General features: G+C 46.2%; 1 protein-coding gene across 1 annotated transcript in view; it reads right to left on the bottom strand.

The window, feature by feature from the left end:
* Positions 1-20,405, bottom strand: part of Prkca (protein kinase C alpha) — a 386,510-nt gene that overhangs the window by 68,912 nt on the left and 297,193 nt on the right. Inside the window, exons 6-8 of the mRNA XM_021648501.2 lie at positions 9,133-9,289; positions 8,039-8,173; positions 7,738-7,834 (exon numbers count right to left, since the gene is read on the bottom strand). Of these exons, the coding sequence (XP_021504176.1) occupies positions 7,738-7,834; positions 8,039-8,173; positions 9,133-9,289 (389 nt within the window). The remainder of the gene's footprint in view (positions 1-7,737; positions 7,835-8,038; positions 8,174-9,132; positions 9,290-20,405) is intronic.

The following is a 20,405-nucleotide window of genomic DNA, read 5'->3' as shown; positions in this document are numbered from 1 at the left end:
ACATCTCTTAACTGATGCCTTTTTAATAGATTTGTTTTTTACCCCCCTAACATCATCCAGTTCAGAAAGTAATTAAGTAGCTATTTAGGGACCAAAGAAGTAGAATCCATACTGGGGGCACATCAAATTTCTGTTTTGTGGCTAAAGGGCATCTGAAAGAACTCAGGTTTCTATAGTAACCATAGCAGGGCTGATCAAATCAACAAATAGCTACGATTTATCTGAGAGTTTCCAATGAGCTGTTTTTTTCCCCATCTGGAAAAGAACATTGCAAATTAGATAAAGTCTTCAAAGACAATGGAGGCTTTTAGAAAATCCAATTTTGACAACAGTAAACGAAAAGAGAAAAACATCTGCTTTCTGTTCCCATCTACAACCTATCCATGAGACCTCATCTTCATTGATTAAGTACCTTGACTATGGGAGTGATTGGATTCTATTAATTTGCTCATTAGTAAGAATCTCAAATTGTTTCTTAGAATAAACGGAAACAGATCGTTGGCAGCGTCTCCAGGGTGACCTTGTAGCTTCTCCATCTGCATGCCAAGCCTCAGAGCCTCTGGCTCTTTCAATACCCTCTCACAGACCAGCCCCTCACAATCTTCAAATGTATTTTGACTTTTTTTGGTTTACATGCTTGTGTGGTTCTGAACAGTTACAAATAAACAAACAAAAAAAACTACAGAAACACACAGCATGTTTTCGACATGAGTCTGGGGTACATGTGTCTGCATGAGCCAGTTGGGGGATGTGGGCAGACATCGTCATACAGTCCATGAAATTCTGGCCTTGCTCCCACCCTGTCTGCCCTGCTCATCTCAGTAGTCCACGTGGAGAGAAGAAGTACATATGTACATATGTACACGTGTTGTTTTAAAGTTTTTAGAGAATGCATTAACAGCATAAATAGTTAAAATCAATTTCAAAGTTATCTTTAATGTTTTTATGGGGATGTAACATAAAAATACCATGATAATTGTAATCTTTGACCATGCAGTATATTTAGCCAATATATCCAAAAAGTACCGTAGTATACATTGGCCATGAAGTTATTATTGCAAATTGTTTTTGAGTCAGGGTTTCTCTATGAAGCATGTTACTATGTCTTTGAAAGCTTGTGTGTTTTACATTAACCTCTTATTTCAGATCAGACCGCACATAGCTTGGTTTTGTTTTGAGATGGTCTCTTGTAGTCTAAGCTGGCTTTGAGCTCACTATGCAGCAAAGAATGGTCTGTGCTTCGGGTTCTCCTTCTTCCGTCTCCCATGTGCCATACTAATACGCATACGACATTATGTGCACCTCAACACTATCCACATTTTAGACGCTCTAAGGTCTCACACGACCAGCCCTGTCCAATTATCCTGTACAGACAGCCCTTGAGGATTTTTCAGCAAAGGAAAATGTAGGAATTTGCTTTCTGGAACTTATGTGATCATTTGGTCAGTGCCACACTGAAGTTAAAAGCATTGGGCAGGTGTGGTTGTTCTGGGCTGACCCAGCCAATGGAGAGAAACACTCCTGCTCAGTCCTCTTTGACCATCTGAGAAGAGAAGCTGATGGAAAGTCACTTACAAAAGATGAATGCTGTCCAAGGCTGGGGAAGTCAGCTTTATCATGCGGGGGTTGGCTTGACATTCTGTGGCTGAGCCCGGATGCTCATGCTTGGGAGTCAGGCCATGGTATCATTAGTCTTAGCAGGCAGGTTCCTCAGAAGGGTCACTGCTTGTAATCAGGGAAGCACTCACGTTCCATTGCCTTCCGCAGCCTCCCGAGTACCAAGGATCCAAGAGAAAGAAGGTAGAAGGAACAGCCTGCAGAACTATGGGATCCAGGAATCTTTTCAACTTATTTGCTACAAACATGACCAAGACAGGGGTGTTGGAATTTGACTTTGGGCTCTAAGAAGCTGTGAATGTTAGGATAGCATCTCACGGGCCTGTTTTCAACAGTGATACCTAGACAGAAATTCCGGAGGCTCTAAACAGGATTCTAAGAATGCTCCTGTCATCTCACTGTACCTCCATTGCACATAAAAGACTACTTCCTAAGTATTGTAAGCAGTGTCTACGTCACACAGTCACTTACTGTAAAGGTAAAGAAACAGAGGCCTGGCTGACATGGGCTGAGCCTTTATGACCACCTAGGTACGTGTCTAAACTTACATAGCAATATGATTTAATCCTCATGGGTTCCAATGCAGAAGGTGGTACCATCATTTTTCTCATTCATAAACAAGAAAGATAGAGCTCAAGAGTTTAAGGAACGTATCCAAGATTGGGGCTGGAGGGATGGCTCACTGGGTAAAGTGCTGACTACACACATATGAGAATAGAGCCTGGACCCTCAGGCTATCGATGCCCAGAGCTGGGAGAGGAGCCGAGACATGTAGAGCCTGTGGGCTCACTGGCTGGCTAGCTTAGCCAGAACAGTGGTCTAGATCATATACCATTACTCAAAGACAAAGGCAGGAGAATCAGGAGTTCAGTCACCCTCAGCTACGTAGTGAGTTTGAAGCCAATCAGGCTACAAGAGACCCTGTATGGGGAAAACAACCAATCAACCAACCAACCAAACAAGTAAAATGACAAAATAAATAAATAAAAAGCTGTGGCCTGAAGATATCTTGTTTCCTTCCTTCTCAAATAGAAAGTCGAATGCAGCCTGCAGGTACAGTTCAAGACATGAACAATTTTATGCTTGGCTTTTGTAAAAGATCAAAATGGTCATTTTACCAAAAGCACCGGGCTTTCACAGGAGGACTCGGCGGTAAATGGACACGATGCGCGTCGCTAACCTAGTCGGTTCTCTAATGCCCTGCCAGAGGCCACCCAGGGTGGGCTATGGCTCCACTCTTGCTCATGCTTGGCGTGGCTCCCGACAATACCTGTCAGGTAGGTTCACTTTCGAGTGTTTACTCAGGACCCCAAACTGAGTGAAGTCTGTGTGCAGTGTGGGATCCTGTCCCCTTTCCTAATAGCCATGGCTAGCCCCTTCCATTCAGGAGCCATCCGATACACTCTCAGACTGGCAACAGGCCTGACTTACAGATACAATGTGTTTCAGAAATTCATTTTACAGACACATTGTATCTAAACATTCATCTGCATGCATGCAAGGGTGTTTGCCCATGAAGATATGACAGTGACAAGGGTCTCACCTTCTACCTCTGTTTTCATAATAGAGTCAGACAACATGGCACAGAATCCATCATGTGGAATATAATTTCAACATGAAAATACATTTATTTTAATAAAACTTAAAAAAAACTTCAAATAAAGGCGTCTATGCAATATCTAGTGAACTATAGTGGTTGTGATTTAATAAAAACGAACATTTATATAGTTTTTAGAACTTCTCTACTGCTTCAATCATAACAATAATTCATCTAAGCACTGATATTATTCTCATACACTTAAGAACACAGAAAGGTTACACTGTTAAAAGCTGGCAAGATCAGGATTTGATTCCAGAGTCCTTAGTCTGAACCAAAAGTCAGTAAACCAAGGCTTCTGTGTAAAGGTGGTCTGCTACTTGTTTTTATAAATAAAACTTTATTGAAACACAGTTTCACTTGTTACCCATTGTCAGCAGGTGCTTCCCATGCTGCAGCGCTGCACTAAACATTACAATAGACACTTTGTGGCCTGCAGACACTGGCTGACCTTTACAGGGAAGACTTGCTGAGCCAGAGGCAACCCATCCTTGGGACCTCCTCCCCAGCTCAGCACTGACCATGAGCCTGCAGTAGGAGCAGAGACCCAGGCTTGGGAGGAAATTCAGGAATCCTGGCTATGCTTAGCCTCTAGAGGAGGCTTTGCGGAAGTGCAAAGCAGTAGAAGGTGTTATATTGTGTCTATTTCTCAGTAACGTCCCTACTACATCTCTGGGCCCACGGGCACAGGAAGTAGGACTATTTGTTCTGGTCGCTGCTGGAGCCTTACTTACTGAACAAATGTAAAGACATGTAATTCAGTTTGTGATGCCAGGGACTATTTGCTTTATCCGAAGACAAACATAGACCAGATTAAAGGGCCACAGAGATACTTGCTCTGAATATTGTGGTCAAGGTCCTGGTTTGTGTTGTCTTTTGGGAAGATGAAATGCTCCAATAGAACCTGTAGGAAGGAGCATGGGCTTTTCCAGCCATCCTGGGATTTTTCCTTGGCTCCTAACAGCTACACTTACTGATGATTCTGTTTGCCAAGATCCTAGAATCAACAGTTTAAATATGAAAAAAAAAATCCATTTAATTATCTGATGGATAATGGTGGATAGATCTATCAGTGCTCATTTGATTTATTTTATTTTATTTAGACTGAGTGACTTTTGATGTCTTAGGGAAGGCTGTGAAAGCACAGCTAGTTGATACCAGCCACAGAGACGCCTGGGTATGACGACATTACATAGCTATAATCCCAGCACTTGGGAGGCAGACAAGGACAGAAAAACTACCAAGAGTGTCCAAGGTTTGGCCTACAAGCCATGCTGCAGCCCAGGATAGCTGCGGATGAGGCCCAAGGTATTGTAGATTCAACATTACGTCAAAAGGTTGGATCGCCTTGCTCTAGATACTGCGAGAGGCCCCTGAGATAACGCAGGCTTCCGGGAGGACCAGCAATTGTGTTGGGCTTCAGCCAGTGACAACTCAGCATTGAACTTGTATGCAGCTCAAGGGTCATAGCGGAAAGAATGCATGGGAGATGGACCGAGGGCTGTCAGCTTATGTGAGCCGAGGGGTACTGAGGGATGCTGTCAGCAATGGGTCTAGGAATGGAGAAGGAAAATAATGTGGTGGGAGTTAAAGCTCCCAAACTACATCCCGACGCTGACTCACATGCCGTTTAGAAAGGCTGGCCAGCCACCCTGAAGGTCTGCTTTTTCTGCCCAATTTCATGCCTCGGCAACAGTGAGCACTGCGGGAAGGATTGCGACCCTCACACATACAGACCCGAGCACAGAACTACAGGACTGCGTGCCTGCCTGAGGTCACACCAGACGGGTCCAGTTAAACACACCGCAGAAGATGCCGTGGAATCCCAACATCCTTCCGATTCCACCAGCTACTGCCTTCTCCCTCATCTCCTGCTGTAATACTGGCAAAACGCTTGGCAAATGAGCAGACACCATCTGAGGAAAATCCAGGAAACAAAGCCAAAGGATGTGCAAAGGAAAGAGTGGGGTGTCATTCATGCAGGTGTTCTGTCTAGGCATGGGGATCAGAGGATTGGTATCCACCGCCCCCGACCACTGAGGACCTCCCCTCTCCCCTGTGAGACTTTGTGGCCTCCGGCTAGTGCTCTCCTGTCAGGCCCAGCATTCCTAGCAGGGAGATGGTGACAGACAGCACATTGTCCCCCCATCTCTAAGAGTTATGCCTCACTTTTGGCCTCAAGCCCTCCAGCCTACAATGTCTACCTAGAATATTTAACTTGGAACTGTTGACATTGGTAACATGGTGGACCCATGGCTCAGAGACACAGGAAGCTAACACTCCAGGAAGCCATGGAAATGAAGCACCAGAGCGGTCAGTGTTTATCAATAAGGTGGTTTCAGACTAGTTGCTTCAAGTGACATGCCTGTGAAGCTCCAACAGTGTGTCCTGGCTCATGGATCTGAAGAGCGACACGACAAGCTTGGGGTGTGAGAGTCGGTAGAGCACGGCTGGTTTCTGCCCCACCTGAGGTAGGCACCCAGTGTCCTGAAACTCCTTCCAGAAGGATCCATCTGTCACAGGGGTGGGTGACATTGGGAAGGGTGTCTGGGAGGTCTCTCTGGAGAGATAGTGTAGGACCAGGGTGTCCTATCTAGGGCAGGGGTGGAGGCAGACAATGAAGCAGGTGAAATAAAAGGGAAGGGTGGAGGTAGGGAGGGCTGAGCTTAGCAAATTCCGACTTCCAGGTTTGCATTAGACTCCCTTAGAGATCGCAAGAACCTCGTTTCCCCACGTCTAGACATAGATTTCCTGTCATTTGTGGTCTCTCCTGTAGTTTTAAAGATTTACACGGCTATTTCTGTTTGGGTGCACGTTAATGTATGGCTTGGAGCTGGAGTTATGGGTGGTTGTGAACTGCCTGACACGGGTGCTGGGAATCGAACTGCAGGCCTCTGGAAGAGTGCTCTTAACCACGGAGCCTCTGCTTCAGCCCCATCTCCTGTAGTTTTTCATAGTAGAGACTGTGGGCTGATTATCACCAGGTAGCTCTTACTGGAGTTCAAAGCAATAGATAGATGTTTGAGCCACACAGAACTGTGAGCTTTAATTGGCTGTCGACATGAGAAGAAACCAGAACATGTCATATAGAAAGAGCGGGACTTTTGCCTTCTCTTAAAGAACTAGAGACATGGCAGTGTGGGCTTCCTTGTTTGTTGACCAAGACCATATGGCCCTGAGAGACAGGAACCGTCACTTCTGTTTTTCTATTTTTGTGGTAATGGGGACAGATCCCGAGGCTTTTTTGTTAAGCAAGCACTCTACTACTGAGCAATGTCCCCAGTCTGGTTGCCATTTTTGAACCCAATGGGTGGGTTCAAACTCCCCATTTCTCCCTTCTATCTCACCGGCCTGGGTGTCCACTATTAAGTGTCATTTATTTAAAGTAGTCATGACTCACTTCAATCATTTATGCTTCCAGGAGCCATGGAACCTGGCAGCCTGACCTTCAGTATTCCCACTGACTTCTTTCACCAAATATCATCAGCTTGAAGGTAGAAGTAATTTGAGCAATTTTCTATCCTTTGGAATTCAGCCCATCTGACATATTCTTTCTTTTGGCAACAACATAACCCTGCTAAGGACCATCAGCACCCATTTATTTCAGTGTTTTAGGAAAAACTCACTATCTATATATTCGTGTGTGTGTGTGTGTTGTGTGTGTGTGTGTGTGTGTGTCACTGTCTTTTGGTTGCTTTAGGAATTCTGATTTCCAGGGAATACTGTGTAGTCTGTAGAGAAAGATTATCAGTTATACAGACCATTTAATAAACTGATCAAATGGTCAGTGCTAAGTAATTAGAGAAACAGAAAGCAGTAGGAATTGTGGCTAGGGTCCTAAGGCAGGGGTTTAGAGAGATGATGAGCTGAGATAGATGGAAAGCAATAGAGAAAAAGAGGAGGGAAAGCAGAGGAAGGAAGGAGAAAGAGGGTAAACGAACCCAGGACAGAAGGCAAACACACAAGTCTACTCAGAATGAGAGCAGGAGGCTGCCTTGGCTAAACAAAGGCAAATAAAAAAAAATAAAAATAAAAGAATTATAAACAGGAGTGTCTGCTGGAGAAGAAAATCAGAAGAAAATCAGGACAATTTTGCTTTCTATAAGGAAATGTATTTTTTTCCAGATACTGGGATGGTCGGTAACTATAGGCAAATTTCTCCCTAGGAAATCCCCTCGGAGGCACACAGCCCTTCTCTGAGAGAGGAGAGTGCATTCACAACCTTGCTGTCATCCCAATGTTGCACAAACCATTTTCTTATGCGGAAACCAATCATGCTCTCACCTCTGCGCTATTACCAGTCTTCGGTCTCCAAGGGACCAGACACACAGAATGTCAACAGCTTGCAAATGAAAACAGTTACATATAACATTTGTGTTCTTAAATGAAGCAAACAAGGGTTATCATGAAAATTGCTTGGTGCTCCCCAAGTGGAATGACAAGACTCGGGCCCTTCCTGAAGACATGTTTTGTAACACAGAGGAAAGACAGTTTCCTGCCCATGGCTTGACAGGAGCCCTCACCTCAAACTTCTGCCTGAGCTCCACGTTCCCTTCTTCATCACCTTCTGGAATGGGCACATTGTAGTATTCGCCCTCTTCTTGGTTGAGCAACTTGTACCTTCAAACACAGGGGGAGAAGGGAGGGTAAGGGCCAGTGAGTGGCTCCTTTCCCTCAGCTTCTAGTCAGGCTGTTGGAGAGATGACTCTACAGAGACCTCAGCCAGAGCCCACTGGGGAGTGGTGGGCAAGAGCCAGTCTGTTCTTGGCTTCCCTCAGCCGCCCTGGGGTTTGGAGACATGATGGGTCTCGTGGGCTTTCTTACCATCCACTGGCTGGCATCTTCATCAGCTCTGAGACACCAAAGGAAAGGGAGCCCATGAAGTCATTCCGTGTCGTTCGATCCCAGTCCCAGATTTCTACAGACAGTCGTCGGTCTTTGTCTGAAGGTTTTAATTTGCTATGAAGACAAATGCATACACAATACATTAAGTCATCTCAATTGACTTGGGAGAAAACAACATGCCCACAGCTTGTGCCTGAAATTGACAGTACCTTCAATTTCCTTCTCGTGCTAACAGGATCTCAGCCTTTCATACTAGCTAGCTACAAAAGCCCTATCTAGATCAAGAATCAGTAAACACTCACCTCTGGAAACTCACTGCTTATTTATATAAATAAAACTTTATTAGAACACAGCTTTGAACCATTTGTATACACAGAAAGGGTGCAAATAAAGTTTTATTAGGACATAGCCTTGGCTATTTGTTCATGTATGATCTGTGGCTGCTTTGGCAGTAGAGACTGCATGAGCCACAGTGTCTAAAATGGAGACTTTCTGGCCTTTACAGAGCAGAGCTCAGTGGCTCCGACAGACATATTTCCTCACAGAGGAAGTGTTTCCTGCGTGTGTATCCATGGGGAACCTTTTGTGCTCCCTGCTGTGTTTGATCCCTCACTATTCTTTATTCTCTCTTACCATTCTTTCCCTTCCTTCATCTCTGTTTTGGAATGCGACTATTCTAGACCAAGCTCAAGGGTCACCTCCTTCAGGAACTTTTCCCTGCTTAGAGGTGAGTCTATCTTCTTTTTTTTCTGTAGCAGTAGTACTTTCTACCCCATGCATTTGCTGCTCCATGCTGCAAAAATTGTTAAGTTCTTGCTTTATATCCTCTCCTAGCTCTTAAAAGAACTAAGTCCATCAAGTTATGGAACATACCTTTACAGGTTTGTTACAGAGCGGGAAATGGTAATTTGGGGTTTGCATTTTACATAAACCCTGGTAAACCAAGCCACTATCAAACAGAGGTGATGGCAGCCTTTACCTAGAGATATTTGTCACCCCTCCAATTGTCTCTAACAATGGGGTGGGAAGTGTGTGGGGGCAGAGCTTATCACAGGGTAGGGAGAAGCACTTACAACGTGAAGGACTCGTTCCACTGAGGGTTCAGTGTGGAGCGGATGGTTTTGGTCTTCTGCTTGCTTTCATTCTTGGGGTCAGGAATAAGCTTCAGCTTCACATAAGGGTCCGAGAGCCCATTGGGATCCATAGGGATTAGATTCTTTGCATCTCGTACTGTAAAGAGAAAAAGAAAAAAAAATTATAAGAAAGGAACACTGACCTGCATGGACCACCATTGGTGTTGACACCATGCTGAGCCAGAGATGACAAGGTAGTGTTTGTGGTACATGCCTGCAATCTCGGTGCTTGGAAGGCGGAGGTACAAGATGGCCCATGGCTACATAACAAGTTTGAGACCATCCAGGCCAATATGAGGCCCTGTTTCAATCCTTCTCCTGAAAAGAAGATGCTGTCTGGGAGATGAGCTTAATCAGAAGCCCTAGTCACTCAATATGAGGTTGTCAATCACTGACAGTCAGTTGGTGCCATGGGCGCCTCCAGGCTTAGCATCAGCCTAAACTAACAACATGTAGCACATTCCAGTCCTAATAGAAATGCCCAAACCTGGGTCCCACTCAGGCCTACGGAAGCAGAACATGCATCTTAACAAGACTGCTAAGCGACCTAGCTTTCTGCAGGGAAAGGGGACCCTTGCACCTTTTGGGCAACCAGCTGGCCCTGGCCCATGGTGCTAACGAAATTCAGTGTCTACAAAGTGTTATCATTTTTCTTCATAAAATCTAGCAGATCCCAACTCTGGGTGTATCTTGGAATCCCTTGAGAAAGGAGCTAAAGTTTTAAAACTCAGAATTTAATTGGAATGAACTAGGGAGGTGGCCCAACAACTGGTCTTTGAAAGATCCTGGAATTCACCCAGTATACCATGCTGGCCTTGAACTCACAGAGCTCTGCCTGCCTCTGCCTCCTGTGTGCTGGGATTAAAGGCGTGGGCCACCATGGCTCAGTTAGGAACCGCTGAGAATTAAGCTTGGGATTCAGGAGTTCTATCCAATGTACATCAACCATCACCCAGGAGCTCATTCCCAGGGCAGCATCTTCTTCCTCGCCTCAAAATCACAAACTTCGAAGCCTCACTTTAACAGAAGCCACAGGTGGCTCTAGTGCTTATTCTGGCCCGAGAAGCAATGGCATGGGAATCAACACATGATTACAAAGAAAAGCCACTTTCTTCCCCCTGGTGAACATGCCCTTAGATGGAGCTAGTGGTGTAAAGCCACTGCATGTCCATGCAGCAACTCAGTGTCTGTGATGATGACAGAGGTCATAGTCTGTGTGAGTGGCAGTACATCATCCTCACTGTCCTCGAAAGGCATCTTTCCGATGAGGCAAAGGTCTTTCCAGCAGAGCCTTTAACTGGTCACGTATGATCATACACATCCAGCTGTGTGGAGACTCTAATACAAAGGTTCTCCTAGAATGGCCCCTGGACCTGTAGTGTTAACATCATTTACTGAATCAGAATTCCAGGAGGGTCCAGAGATCAAGCCTCCACAGAATGCAAAAGTTGAAAAACCAGTTTATGCCACCAGAAGAGCTACGGCCCACTAGCACAGATCATCGCTGTGTACTGATTATGGAGAAGTACAGAAGAAATTTAGAAGTTCCTGGAGCTGGCAGAGGGCAGGAAACAGAGGAGAGATGCTAAAGCATGGAGACATGCTAAGGACGCTGCGTCTTTAGACACAAATGTGGCAGCGTGTCGCTACAAACAGACATCAAAGTCAAGCATTGGCCATACTAGTCTGTGATCCCATCGTGTGCTGACTCCTGCTGGCCTACAGCCTACAGTCTTTCCCACCCAGCAGCTCTGACATAAGAATGTGACAGTGGGTACCGTGTTCTAATGGTCTGGGGTCAGGTGAGGCTGGCAGGCTACAGAGAAGCAGAGACAGTCTTCCCCACAATGCCCCTGGGCTTCCGAAGCATTTCTTCCATGAGGTTCCATCTAGCCCCACCCAGCTTCAGGGCGGACAGAGCCCTTCTGCTCCATAGCTCTCATCCTTCGCTGCGTAACCCTGAGCCTCGGGGCTGAAGTTCCCAAACCCACTTCTTTAACTAGGAAGATGGATAGGGCTGTAATTCTGGTAATGTAAACTTGTAAGAAAAAGGAAATGAAATAAAATAATGTATATGAAGAATCTTATATAGGCGGGGAACTTGTAGAGAGGGAGAAATGTTTGCATTGTGTGAATGCTCACTATATCTTAGGCATATTTAAAACTATCACTTATTTTTAATCACTTATTTTTTTTTGAGAACTTCATATCTGAGTATAGTATTTACATCATTTCAACTCTTTCTCTCTCCATTGCAACTCCTTCTGTGTACTCCCTCACACTCATGACCAACTCTTCTTTAATTATTGTTACACATACATACACACACATGCACGCACACAGAGGCACACACATTTTTCTATATAATACAACCTGCTGAGTCCACTTAATGTTGCTAGCATGTGTGTGTGTGTTAAGGGCTGATCACTTGGACCTAGAGAAGCTACTACAGGGCTCTTCCCTGGAGGAGACCGACTCTTCATCTCTCAGAAGCCATTAACTGCCTTCATCTAGGGGTGGGGCCAGTGAGAGTTCAGCCATCCACACTGGGGCATCAACTGGTGTCATCATGCAGGTCTTGTTTAGGCAGCCATATTGTCAGTGTCTCTCAGATGAACGTCCCTCTCATCTATAGAAGCAGCTGTCTTACAGCAGACATCTGTGCTCTGGCTTATCTTTAGGCCCCTCTTCCTCAGTGTTTCCCAGGTCAGGTACGGCATCTTAGACTTGTCTCCATGAACCATTTACAAAATCTAAACAGAGTCAGAGTTCTTCCAGGACTCAGCCCCTCGAGGATCCACGTGAGACTCCAAGGTTTTATTAATGAGGTACAGGAAGCCTAATCTCCAGCGACACCAAACTCCAGCATCATGAAAGATAAAAGTTGGGAGGGAGAAGTAGAAGTCCCGAGAGCAATGCAAAGGGGCCACGTGCCTCTCTCATTGAGCTCTAGAGGGAGGCTCTGAAAATGCTTAGAATGTCTGATGCTGTAGACTGCAGAAGGTCATATCCCAGAAGGGAGTGAGGGATCTCATCAGGACCACCAAGAGTTCCAGGCTGGCCTCCTGCCACTTGCAGAATGACCACAACACTCACTTTCATATTTTCCATTCACTGCCTGTCAGTGAATAGACTCACTTTAGGCCAATCTTTTCTGAATGGTGATGAGCTGGGATCTCGATGGGATTTAGAGCCTCTGGTTTCCTGCTGAGATATTATCATCTAAGCTGAAAATAAAAAGAGTTATTGATTCCAAATGTCACTGCAGCAGACGGAGAGTCCAAATTTCAATTTCTTATTGTGGTGGGAAAACAGCGTTCTGTTATTCATCGCAGGCGGGGCACGTGAAATAGATCCAACCCAGGAGGTCCATCTGCTCGGAATTCAGGATGCCTGTCTATGCATTCTGATTCTGCCCATTTGTGGCTATGGGTAAGACATTTAAGCCCATTTGGTGTGTTGAGACCCAGGCATTTGGGCTTTTCCAGGCTCCCCAGGTCAGAAGGTTTGATGTCCACCGGCAGGTGTCCCCAAAGCACAGCCCCTGCCAGTGCTCCGGCCATCATATGCACACTCTGACCATCACCCATATTTTGCTCAAAGTATAGGAAATGAAAAACCAGGATTGTTGGCTTTACACAGTTCCCACGAGATTGAGCGCAATGAAAATCTGTGTGGTGTGTGTCTAGCTGGATGCGGTGGCAGAGGCCTGCTTTCTCCCGGCTACAAAGAGGAAATTAAGTGTGAGCATGTGAAGGATAGTCTAGCCTCTCCTGCATTACAGTGGAGATGAAAGGAAATGGAGACAGCCTCGCTTCCTCATTTAATACTTTTAATGTCAGCTCAGAACCTTCAGAAACCTTCTCAAGCCACCAATAGTCCATGTTCCCAGTGTTACCTCCCCACACCCAGGCAGCACAGTGGGAAAAAGGACATTCTGCCTTTGTCAGGGATGCGGAACATTCCACAGTGACGGGTTGAAGGACAGTCTCAGCAAAGACCTCACGGTTCCTCTTCTTGTCTTTAATTTCTAACAGAACCAGACTGTTTTTATCCACAGAATTAAAATAGAAAAGTAGCAAATCATGCTCCTTTGATAAGCCAACTATAGAGAATGAAATTTGTTGTTGTTTTTTCTTTCAGTATGTTGTTTTTTCCTTGTTTTTTAGATAGGGTTAGGGTCATACTATGCACACCTCACTAGTCTAGAACTCACTATATAGAATAGGCTGGTCTTGAACTCACAGAGATCTGCCTGTCTCAGTCTCCCGAGCGCTGATTAAAGGTGTGCTCCACCACCTGGCTCAACTTAAGAAAGTCTGTCCATGAAAGCTGTGGAGATGGCTTAGTCAGTGAGGTGCAAGTACAAAGAACCGAGTTCAGTCCCCAATACCAGTGGAGAAGCTGGGTCTGGCAATTACCAGAACCAACAATTAATTTAAAAAACAAGGTGGAGAGTGGTTGAGGAAGACACTCAGTGTTGACCTCTGACCTCTAGATTCCCAAGAAACCCTCCACTCAAGGCCTGCCATGCTAACTCAGTTCCCAAGAGCAGTCTCCACACCTACAGTGCAGACACGCCTCTCCCCTGTGCATAACCTACAGAATCACCAACTGTGCTCCCTAGGGTCTGCACAAATGGGCCTAAAGCCCTGGTGAGGAACCCTGTAAGAAACCTGTCTCCCCAAAGCTCATTAACGGTTTTACAGCCGTTGATACACTTGCTGAAGAAACTCATCTGTGCCGTGGTATTGGCCATTTCAGAACAGGAAGTCTTTCCTGCCATTCCCGGACGTTAGCAGACATGTAAACCGTTAATTATAGTCACGCTTTTTGCCTGGAGGTGCCTGTTCTGAAATTATAGACTCTCAAGCCCAACGTTGAGAAAACCAAGCATTGGGGCAGAGGTTATATCATTTCTGGATAAGGTGAGACATAATTTCCAGATGAGGCATATTCCAAAAGGGTTTCGGGGCTTGAGAACTACCCACTTGAACTGCCTGGTTCCCGTGGCTGAGTGAGCCCAGAGCATGTGTGTTCATGCAAATGTTCGGGAGTGAGGAGAGAGAGAGACAGAGGAGCAGTCTCACCAGACTGGAGGACTGTGCAGCCACATCGGACCGGAATTAGCACCTTGAGCTGATGGCTAATGTCAACATTTGAGTTGACAGAACCCAGATTCATCCGAGGGTTGGCGTGTCTCTGCTGCTGTCTTAGCTATGTCAATTAAGATGGGAAGACCTGTGCGTGCACTGTCTCCTGACTGGAACCCTGGGCTGTGGCGATGAAGAAAGGGAACTGGGCACCTGGTTCATGCTCTTGCTGCCTTGACTTTCCACCACGACTGATAATCCCTTGAACTGTGAGCTAAAATAAAGCCTTGTTTCCTTAAGTGGCTTTTGTCAGAATATTTTATCATAGTAACAGGAAAAGAAATTGAGGCAGTGTCTCAGAAGAAAGAATGGAGCACCAGCCTTAGCCACAGGCCAGCGATTTTGCCCAGGTTCTGCTGGATAAGGAGAAAGAAGAGGCAAGGACTCAGGCAGGCAGGCCAGCAGGTGGTAGTGACATCACCAGGCTTTCTCTGATATAAGTGAGCTGTTCCCCCATAGACCGGAGTCAGATTAGGGTCTGATGAGCACCCCAGAATGTTCAGGGAACAATGGGACACAAGCTGCTTGAAAGGCTGCAGCAGGCATGTCTGACTCCTGTGGGCACAGTGACAAGACCCCATTTTGGGGTTACATTTTTGCCTGTCACCATTAGCTCTTTGGTCTTATCCAATCGCTCAGCCATTTGTAACGTTGTCTGTCACACGGGGGGTGACTGTGAAAATTAAATGCATTGTCACATGTAAAATGCTGTGAAGAGTACCTGGACTAATGACAGTGCTGCTGTTCTCACAAGAGTGTTGATATTGAGCCAGTATTTGCTCTCTGAATAACTGTCATCATTGTCATTGCTGCCACCACCGTCACCCAGGCCTCTTGTTTGAACCAAGAAGCCAGGCTGTTTTTTCAGGATGAAGAAACTAAGTATATTGTTGCTGGAGAGATGGCTCAAGCCATAATGCACACATAAGGACCTGAGATTGGTTCCTCCAGAATCCATGTGAGAAAAAGAAAAAGAAAAACAAACAAACAAACAACAACAACAACAAAAAACAAAACCCAGGCATGGCGAGGCATGCTTATAACTGCAGTGCTGTGGAAGTGGAGACAGCAGAGTACCTAGGTCTTGCCAGCCTAGCCTGCTCAGTGAGTCTCAGGCCAATGAAAGGCGTTATCTTAAAAAGGAAGATGGGTGTAGCCTCTGGATACCCAAAGCTGACCTCTAGCCTCTATACATACATGTCCACACATACCTAGGCATGCATGCCAACACCCCTCCCCCTTCACTTAAGAACAGTAAAGAGACAGATGTACAAGCCTGGAATTTCCAGGCTACAGGGTAAGGCTGGAATATTCAGCTCCCAAGTGTTCCAAAATAATGTGGGATAAAAAAAAAAAAAAAAATCAGTACACTTCTTAATCCATCAGCGAACGTTCCAGATGACCTCTTAGTTCAAAGGCTCTGCTCAGTGTGAATTATGAAGTACAAATGATGAAACCAACATTTATGATTATACCAGCCAGTGTAGAGGCCAGAGGCAGGACAGCCCCATAGAATGTACCCAGCACGCTCCCCCAGCCCACCTCTTGGCATCCTTCTGGATTTTAAAGTCACTCTGGGGTTGCCTCGGGGGCACTGTGGCTGGGAACAGGTCAGAGTAGAAGCACACAGGGCTCCCGAGGCTCCATCCACAGGCACATGAATTAGGGGCTGTGTGGAGCACACATGCCTGCAGCCTGGATGTGTCAGCACTGACCAGCAGTAACCCTGCCCACTCAGGGTTCATAGCCACAGAGGGACATTGTTTGGCTATGCACAAAGATCAACTGCCTCTGAGTTCAACGACAAGTCAGCCCTTTAAATGATCTGTTTTGCTTTAGAAAATAATTCTCTATTTTTTTGCTGCTTTTTTCTCCCCTTCTGAGAGGCCCTTGTTCGTGGCTTCTGCTTACAAGCCAACAGAAAGGACAAAGGCTTAAAACACAGACTCACTGTAAAAGCCAGGATTGTTCCCCTCCAGCTGACCCAATGGAGGCCTCCCACATCCACCCCTGTCCAACAGTTGAAAACAAGAGCAAACAAATTCTATAACCCCACTCCTCACCGTGTGTAAGCAAAAATCATGTTCTCTGACATAGCAGAAAAACAAGAGCAAGTTTTCGTTGCTTGAGATCACTAACAGCAACAGATGTGAACGTAAGACTTTCAGAGAGTGGGGATAGGCAGATGAACACAGAAAATGGTGAAGTTTAGTATCCAAAGACCCTGGAGTCATGTGACATCAGGTGAGAAGAGGGTGGTGACAGACAAATCCAGGCGTCACATCCTTGTAACAAAAGAGGACTTTCAAGTTGGGAAATTAGTTATTTGGATGACGATCAAATGCTTAGACTATCCTTTCAAAAACTACGGGCTTATACATTGACTTCTTATGAAAACATGATCACATTTGAGCATAAATTCAATACCAGAGAAACATGATAGAATTTCAGAGCTTAGGCAGAGATGTGTGCGTAAGGAGGAAAGAGGAGGAAGAGAGGGTCAGGGAGAAAAGGAATGAGGGAAGAGAGAAAAGAGAAAAGCAGAGAGAGAGAAAGAGAGTGGGCAAGTAGCGAGAGCTCATGCCTGCCTGAAGAGGCATGCGGTACTGAGACTGAGGATGAATGTAGGTCTTTGGTCCTCTGGTGTCTGAGAAGATAATAAACGTCATGGTGGTAGTGGTAGCAGCCTTTTTGGAGAGATTATGAAGTGGCAGCCATTGTCTTGAGCTCATTACAGTTAAGAAGATGCTATGCTGTTGGGACCCAAGGACAGACAAGAGACTGAGTAACGCGCTCACTGCAAAAGGCTAATGAGGGGCCAAGCCTGGGCGGGCCTGTAATCTTGTAGATTCCCAAGCATCACTTGTCTCAGAACAGATACAGTCCCAGAGAAGAGGTGGTGAAACTGGCCTCAGCTAGGATGAGATGAGGGTGAAGAGACAAGACCAAATACTGTTCTTTCGAGGGGTGGGTGAAAGTGGGCAGGGCACAGAGGGTCAAGTGAACATACATACAACAGGATCAGGGTCAATTCAGGGCTGCCCCTGGATGAATGAAAAAAAAATAATGTATAGAACTGCATGTCTGGTTGATACCTCAGACTTGGCAAAAGCGACTCTAGTACTTGACTTGGAGTTGTGACCCCAGTGGCTTCTGGGATTCAATTGCCAAACTGACAAAATGTTCGGATTACGAGTGGGCTCTATAGCGTCTGCCTCAGAACCAACAGGGACTGAATCGAGAAAGTCCCTGGCTTCCCCGAGACACAGATGAAGAGCGTCCATTGGCACTGACAGCACAGAGGTCACAGGGGAAGCCCTAGCTGCTCTTGAAGAGAATCGGTTCCTCCAGGTTCCCGTATGTACTCAGTCACAGACAAACAGTGCCTGGAAGACATAGGGGCAAAAGATAACAGAGGGCTAGCATTTGCTTGGAACACCAACATAGAGGGAGGTGGAGACAGCGAGATCCCCCCGAGGCTGACTGGCCAGCCAGTCTAGACAATGGGTGAGCTACAGGACAGCGAGAGACCCTGACTCAAAAGTGAGGTGAGACCTGCACGTACTCAGACCCTCATCTCATGCGCATTTGTTCTTGTTTCCTTTTTTCCTGCTCTGCACTCCAGGACAAGCCTGATAGACAGCCTCCTCCTCCTCAAAGCACCTGATTTGGCCACGATCCACACTTATGTTCCCTAGGAACCATGAGCAAGCAGTGTGTAAGATTAGGCACCAATGGGCCACTCTTTATACTGCAAGTCACTCCAGAAACAGGAATTTTTAAGGAACGTGTACTCAGGAGCACTGGGAGGCAATAGCTGACCTGCCTTCTGCTTCTAGGTAATGAATCTGCTCAAAAGCATCCCAGCTGGCCAATGGATGGGGTCAGGAGGGAGAAGCCTAGACAGCCAGCTTGGTACATGTTGCTCTAGGGAGACCTCAGAGTGCTCAGCTTTCTCCAAACCCAGCTTTCCTGGCATGTTGCTGGGAAGAACATGCTGTTCTTGAGGCTTGTTTGCGCCTTTCCTTTGGGCTTCATCTGATGATGCTGAGGAGAAACTGTCTCTAAGAGGCTGCCAGTTCCAGCATGGAGCTGTGAGCCAGTTCCCTGCCAGGAGACAGAACTCCCTGCAAATGCTGATAGGGAAGCTGGTGGAGTGACAGATTGCTTCCGGAACAGGATTTGCTGAATGCCCTTCCCATGTGACACTTTGGGGGGTGGTCCAGCTGTCTAGCAATAAGGCAAGGCCCCTGTTTTGGGGATTCTGACACGGCCTCTTAAATGGTGCAGTGGGGTTGAGTCTTGACACAACTGGGGCGTGTCAGGGGTATGGTGGGCACACCATAATGGGGCCCTGTGGCAGAACCAAGCTCAGAGTGAGAGGTCATCAAGAGTTCACAGGGAGCTCCAGTAGAGGAAAGGGTCTAGCAGGTTCCAGCTGGTTCATGTAGGAGAGGGCACAGCGAAGTAAAGTTCTCAGGCTACAATTCTTGAGGCATGCAGGCTTCAACTCTAGGTAATAGGGCGCCCTAAAACTCCCTGAGACACACACACTCTCATCTCTTGCTCTCTCTCTCTTTGTATGCACACACATACATGTAGAGGGTGCTGGAGGACAACCTTAGCTATTGCTCCTCAGATGCCATCAACCTTGTGATTTTGAGTCAGGGTCTCTCATTGACTTGACAAGCAGGGCTGGCCAGGCTGGTGAGTCTCAGAGATTCACTGTATCAACATCCCCAGCACTGGGATTATAGGCACATGCCACCACCTCGTCTTTTCTTTCCTTATGTAGGTTCTGGGGGGATCGAACTCAGGCCCTTATGCTTGCATGCTGTCATCCCAGCTCATTTGGTGTCTCCTTAAGCCACAAGTGACTTAAAACACAAAATTACACTTTCTATGACATTTGAGTACACTCTTGGGCCCTAGCTGGAGGATATTTGTGGACTGAGCACAGAACAGCTCTCTGAGGACCACGGTAGCTGACTTCTCTCTTCATTCCCTGCAGTAGTCCAGGGTGGTAAACGCATTCTCCGTTACTGTGAACTTGGGTCCTCCATGCATGGGCACCCACTGTTCGGCAGCTCTGTCCAGCATGAAGAGGCAACTGATTCTTCAAACAAGTGACAAGGCAGAGTGGACACTGCAGACTACCAGAGGAAGGTGATAGGACTATGTGACCAGAGGCAACAAGAACAAAGTACTACCGAGAGACTTCCCACCAGCCCTTCAGTGGCACTGGTTACAGTATTTTTGAGGATTCTGATATTAAACTATACATATATATATCTATATATAAACAATAATCACCAAAGGCTCCCATCATTTACTTCAACAAATACTATTTTTATTTCTGTTTTTGTTTTTGAGACATAATCTTGCTACGTAGCCCAGGCTGGCCCTGAACCTGCCATCCTCCTACTCTGCCTCCCCAGTGCTGAGTTTTGAACACCTACCACTGAGCATGGCACCTTGCTATGCATGCTCTGGTTAGTTATCTGCTACCCACAAGAGTCTCTATACAACCTTTGCCCTGTGGTTCTGGATTCATGCTATCTGGGCACACCCTACCTGGAGCACAAACCTTGCTTTCATTTCTGCTTGTCCCTACTGTGGAACCCTACTGTGGAACCCTTTCCAGCCTTCTCCTAGCCCTGCCTATCAGCTCTGCAAACTGACAGAAACACGCGGACAGGGACCAAACACTTCCTCTCTAGGGTTCACACAGGGCAAGGTAGAAGCCACTAATGCCTTGTGGATTCTTGCTGACTGACAGAAGCCACTGCAGACAAGGCTTTTCAAGCCTCGTGCTTTGAGCTGCAGTTCACAGAGCGGCCATTTGGAGGGACTCCAGCACAAGGGAAAAACCAAACAGGCCTTTTTCCAGGGAGGCTAAATCCAGGCCAAAAGGAGCCAAGTACTTTCCCAGAAGACATCAAATGATTTGAAGACTCTCAGAGCGCTCAAAGACTAAGGAGGCATAGGATATATTTCTAGTTTTCATGGGGAAAAAAAAAGGCATACAGAGCCGTTTGCTGTAGGTTTCTAGGCAAATCA

The sequence above is a fragment of the Meriones unguiculatus genome, chromosome 7 (genome assembly GCF_030254825.1).
Source record: "Meriones unguiculatus strain TT.TT164.6M chromosome 7, Bangor_MerUng_6.1, whole genome shotgun sequence".
In the NCBI taxonomy this organism is placed as follows: Eukaryota; Metazoa; Chordata; class Mammalia; order Rodentia; family Muridae; genus Meriones; species Meriones unguiculatus.
This window is presented reverse-complemented; position numbering and strand designations above follow the sequence as displayed.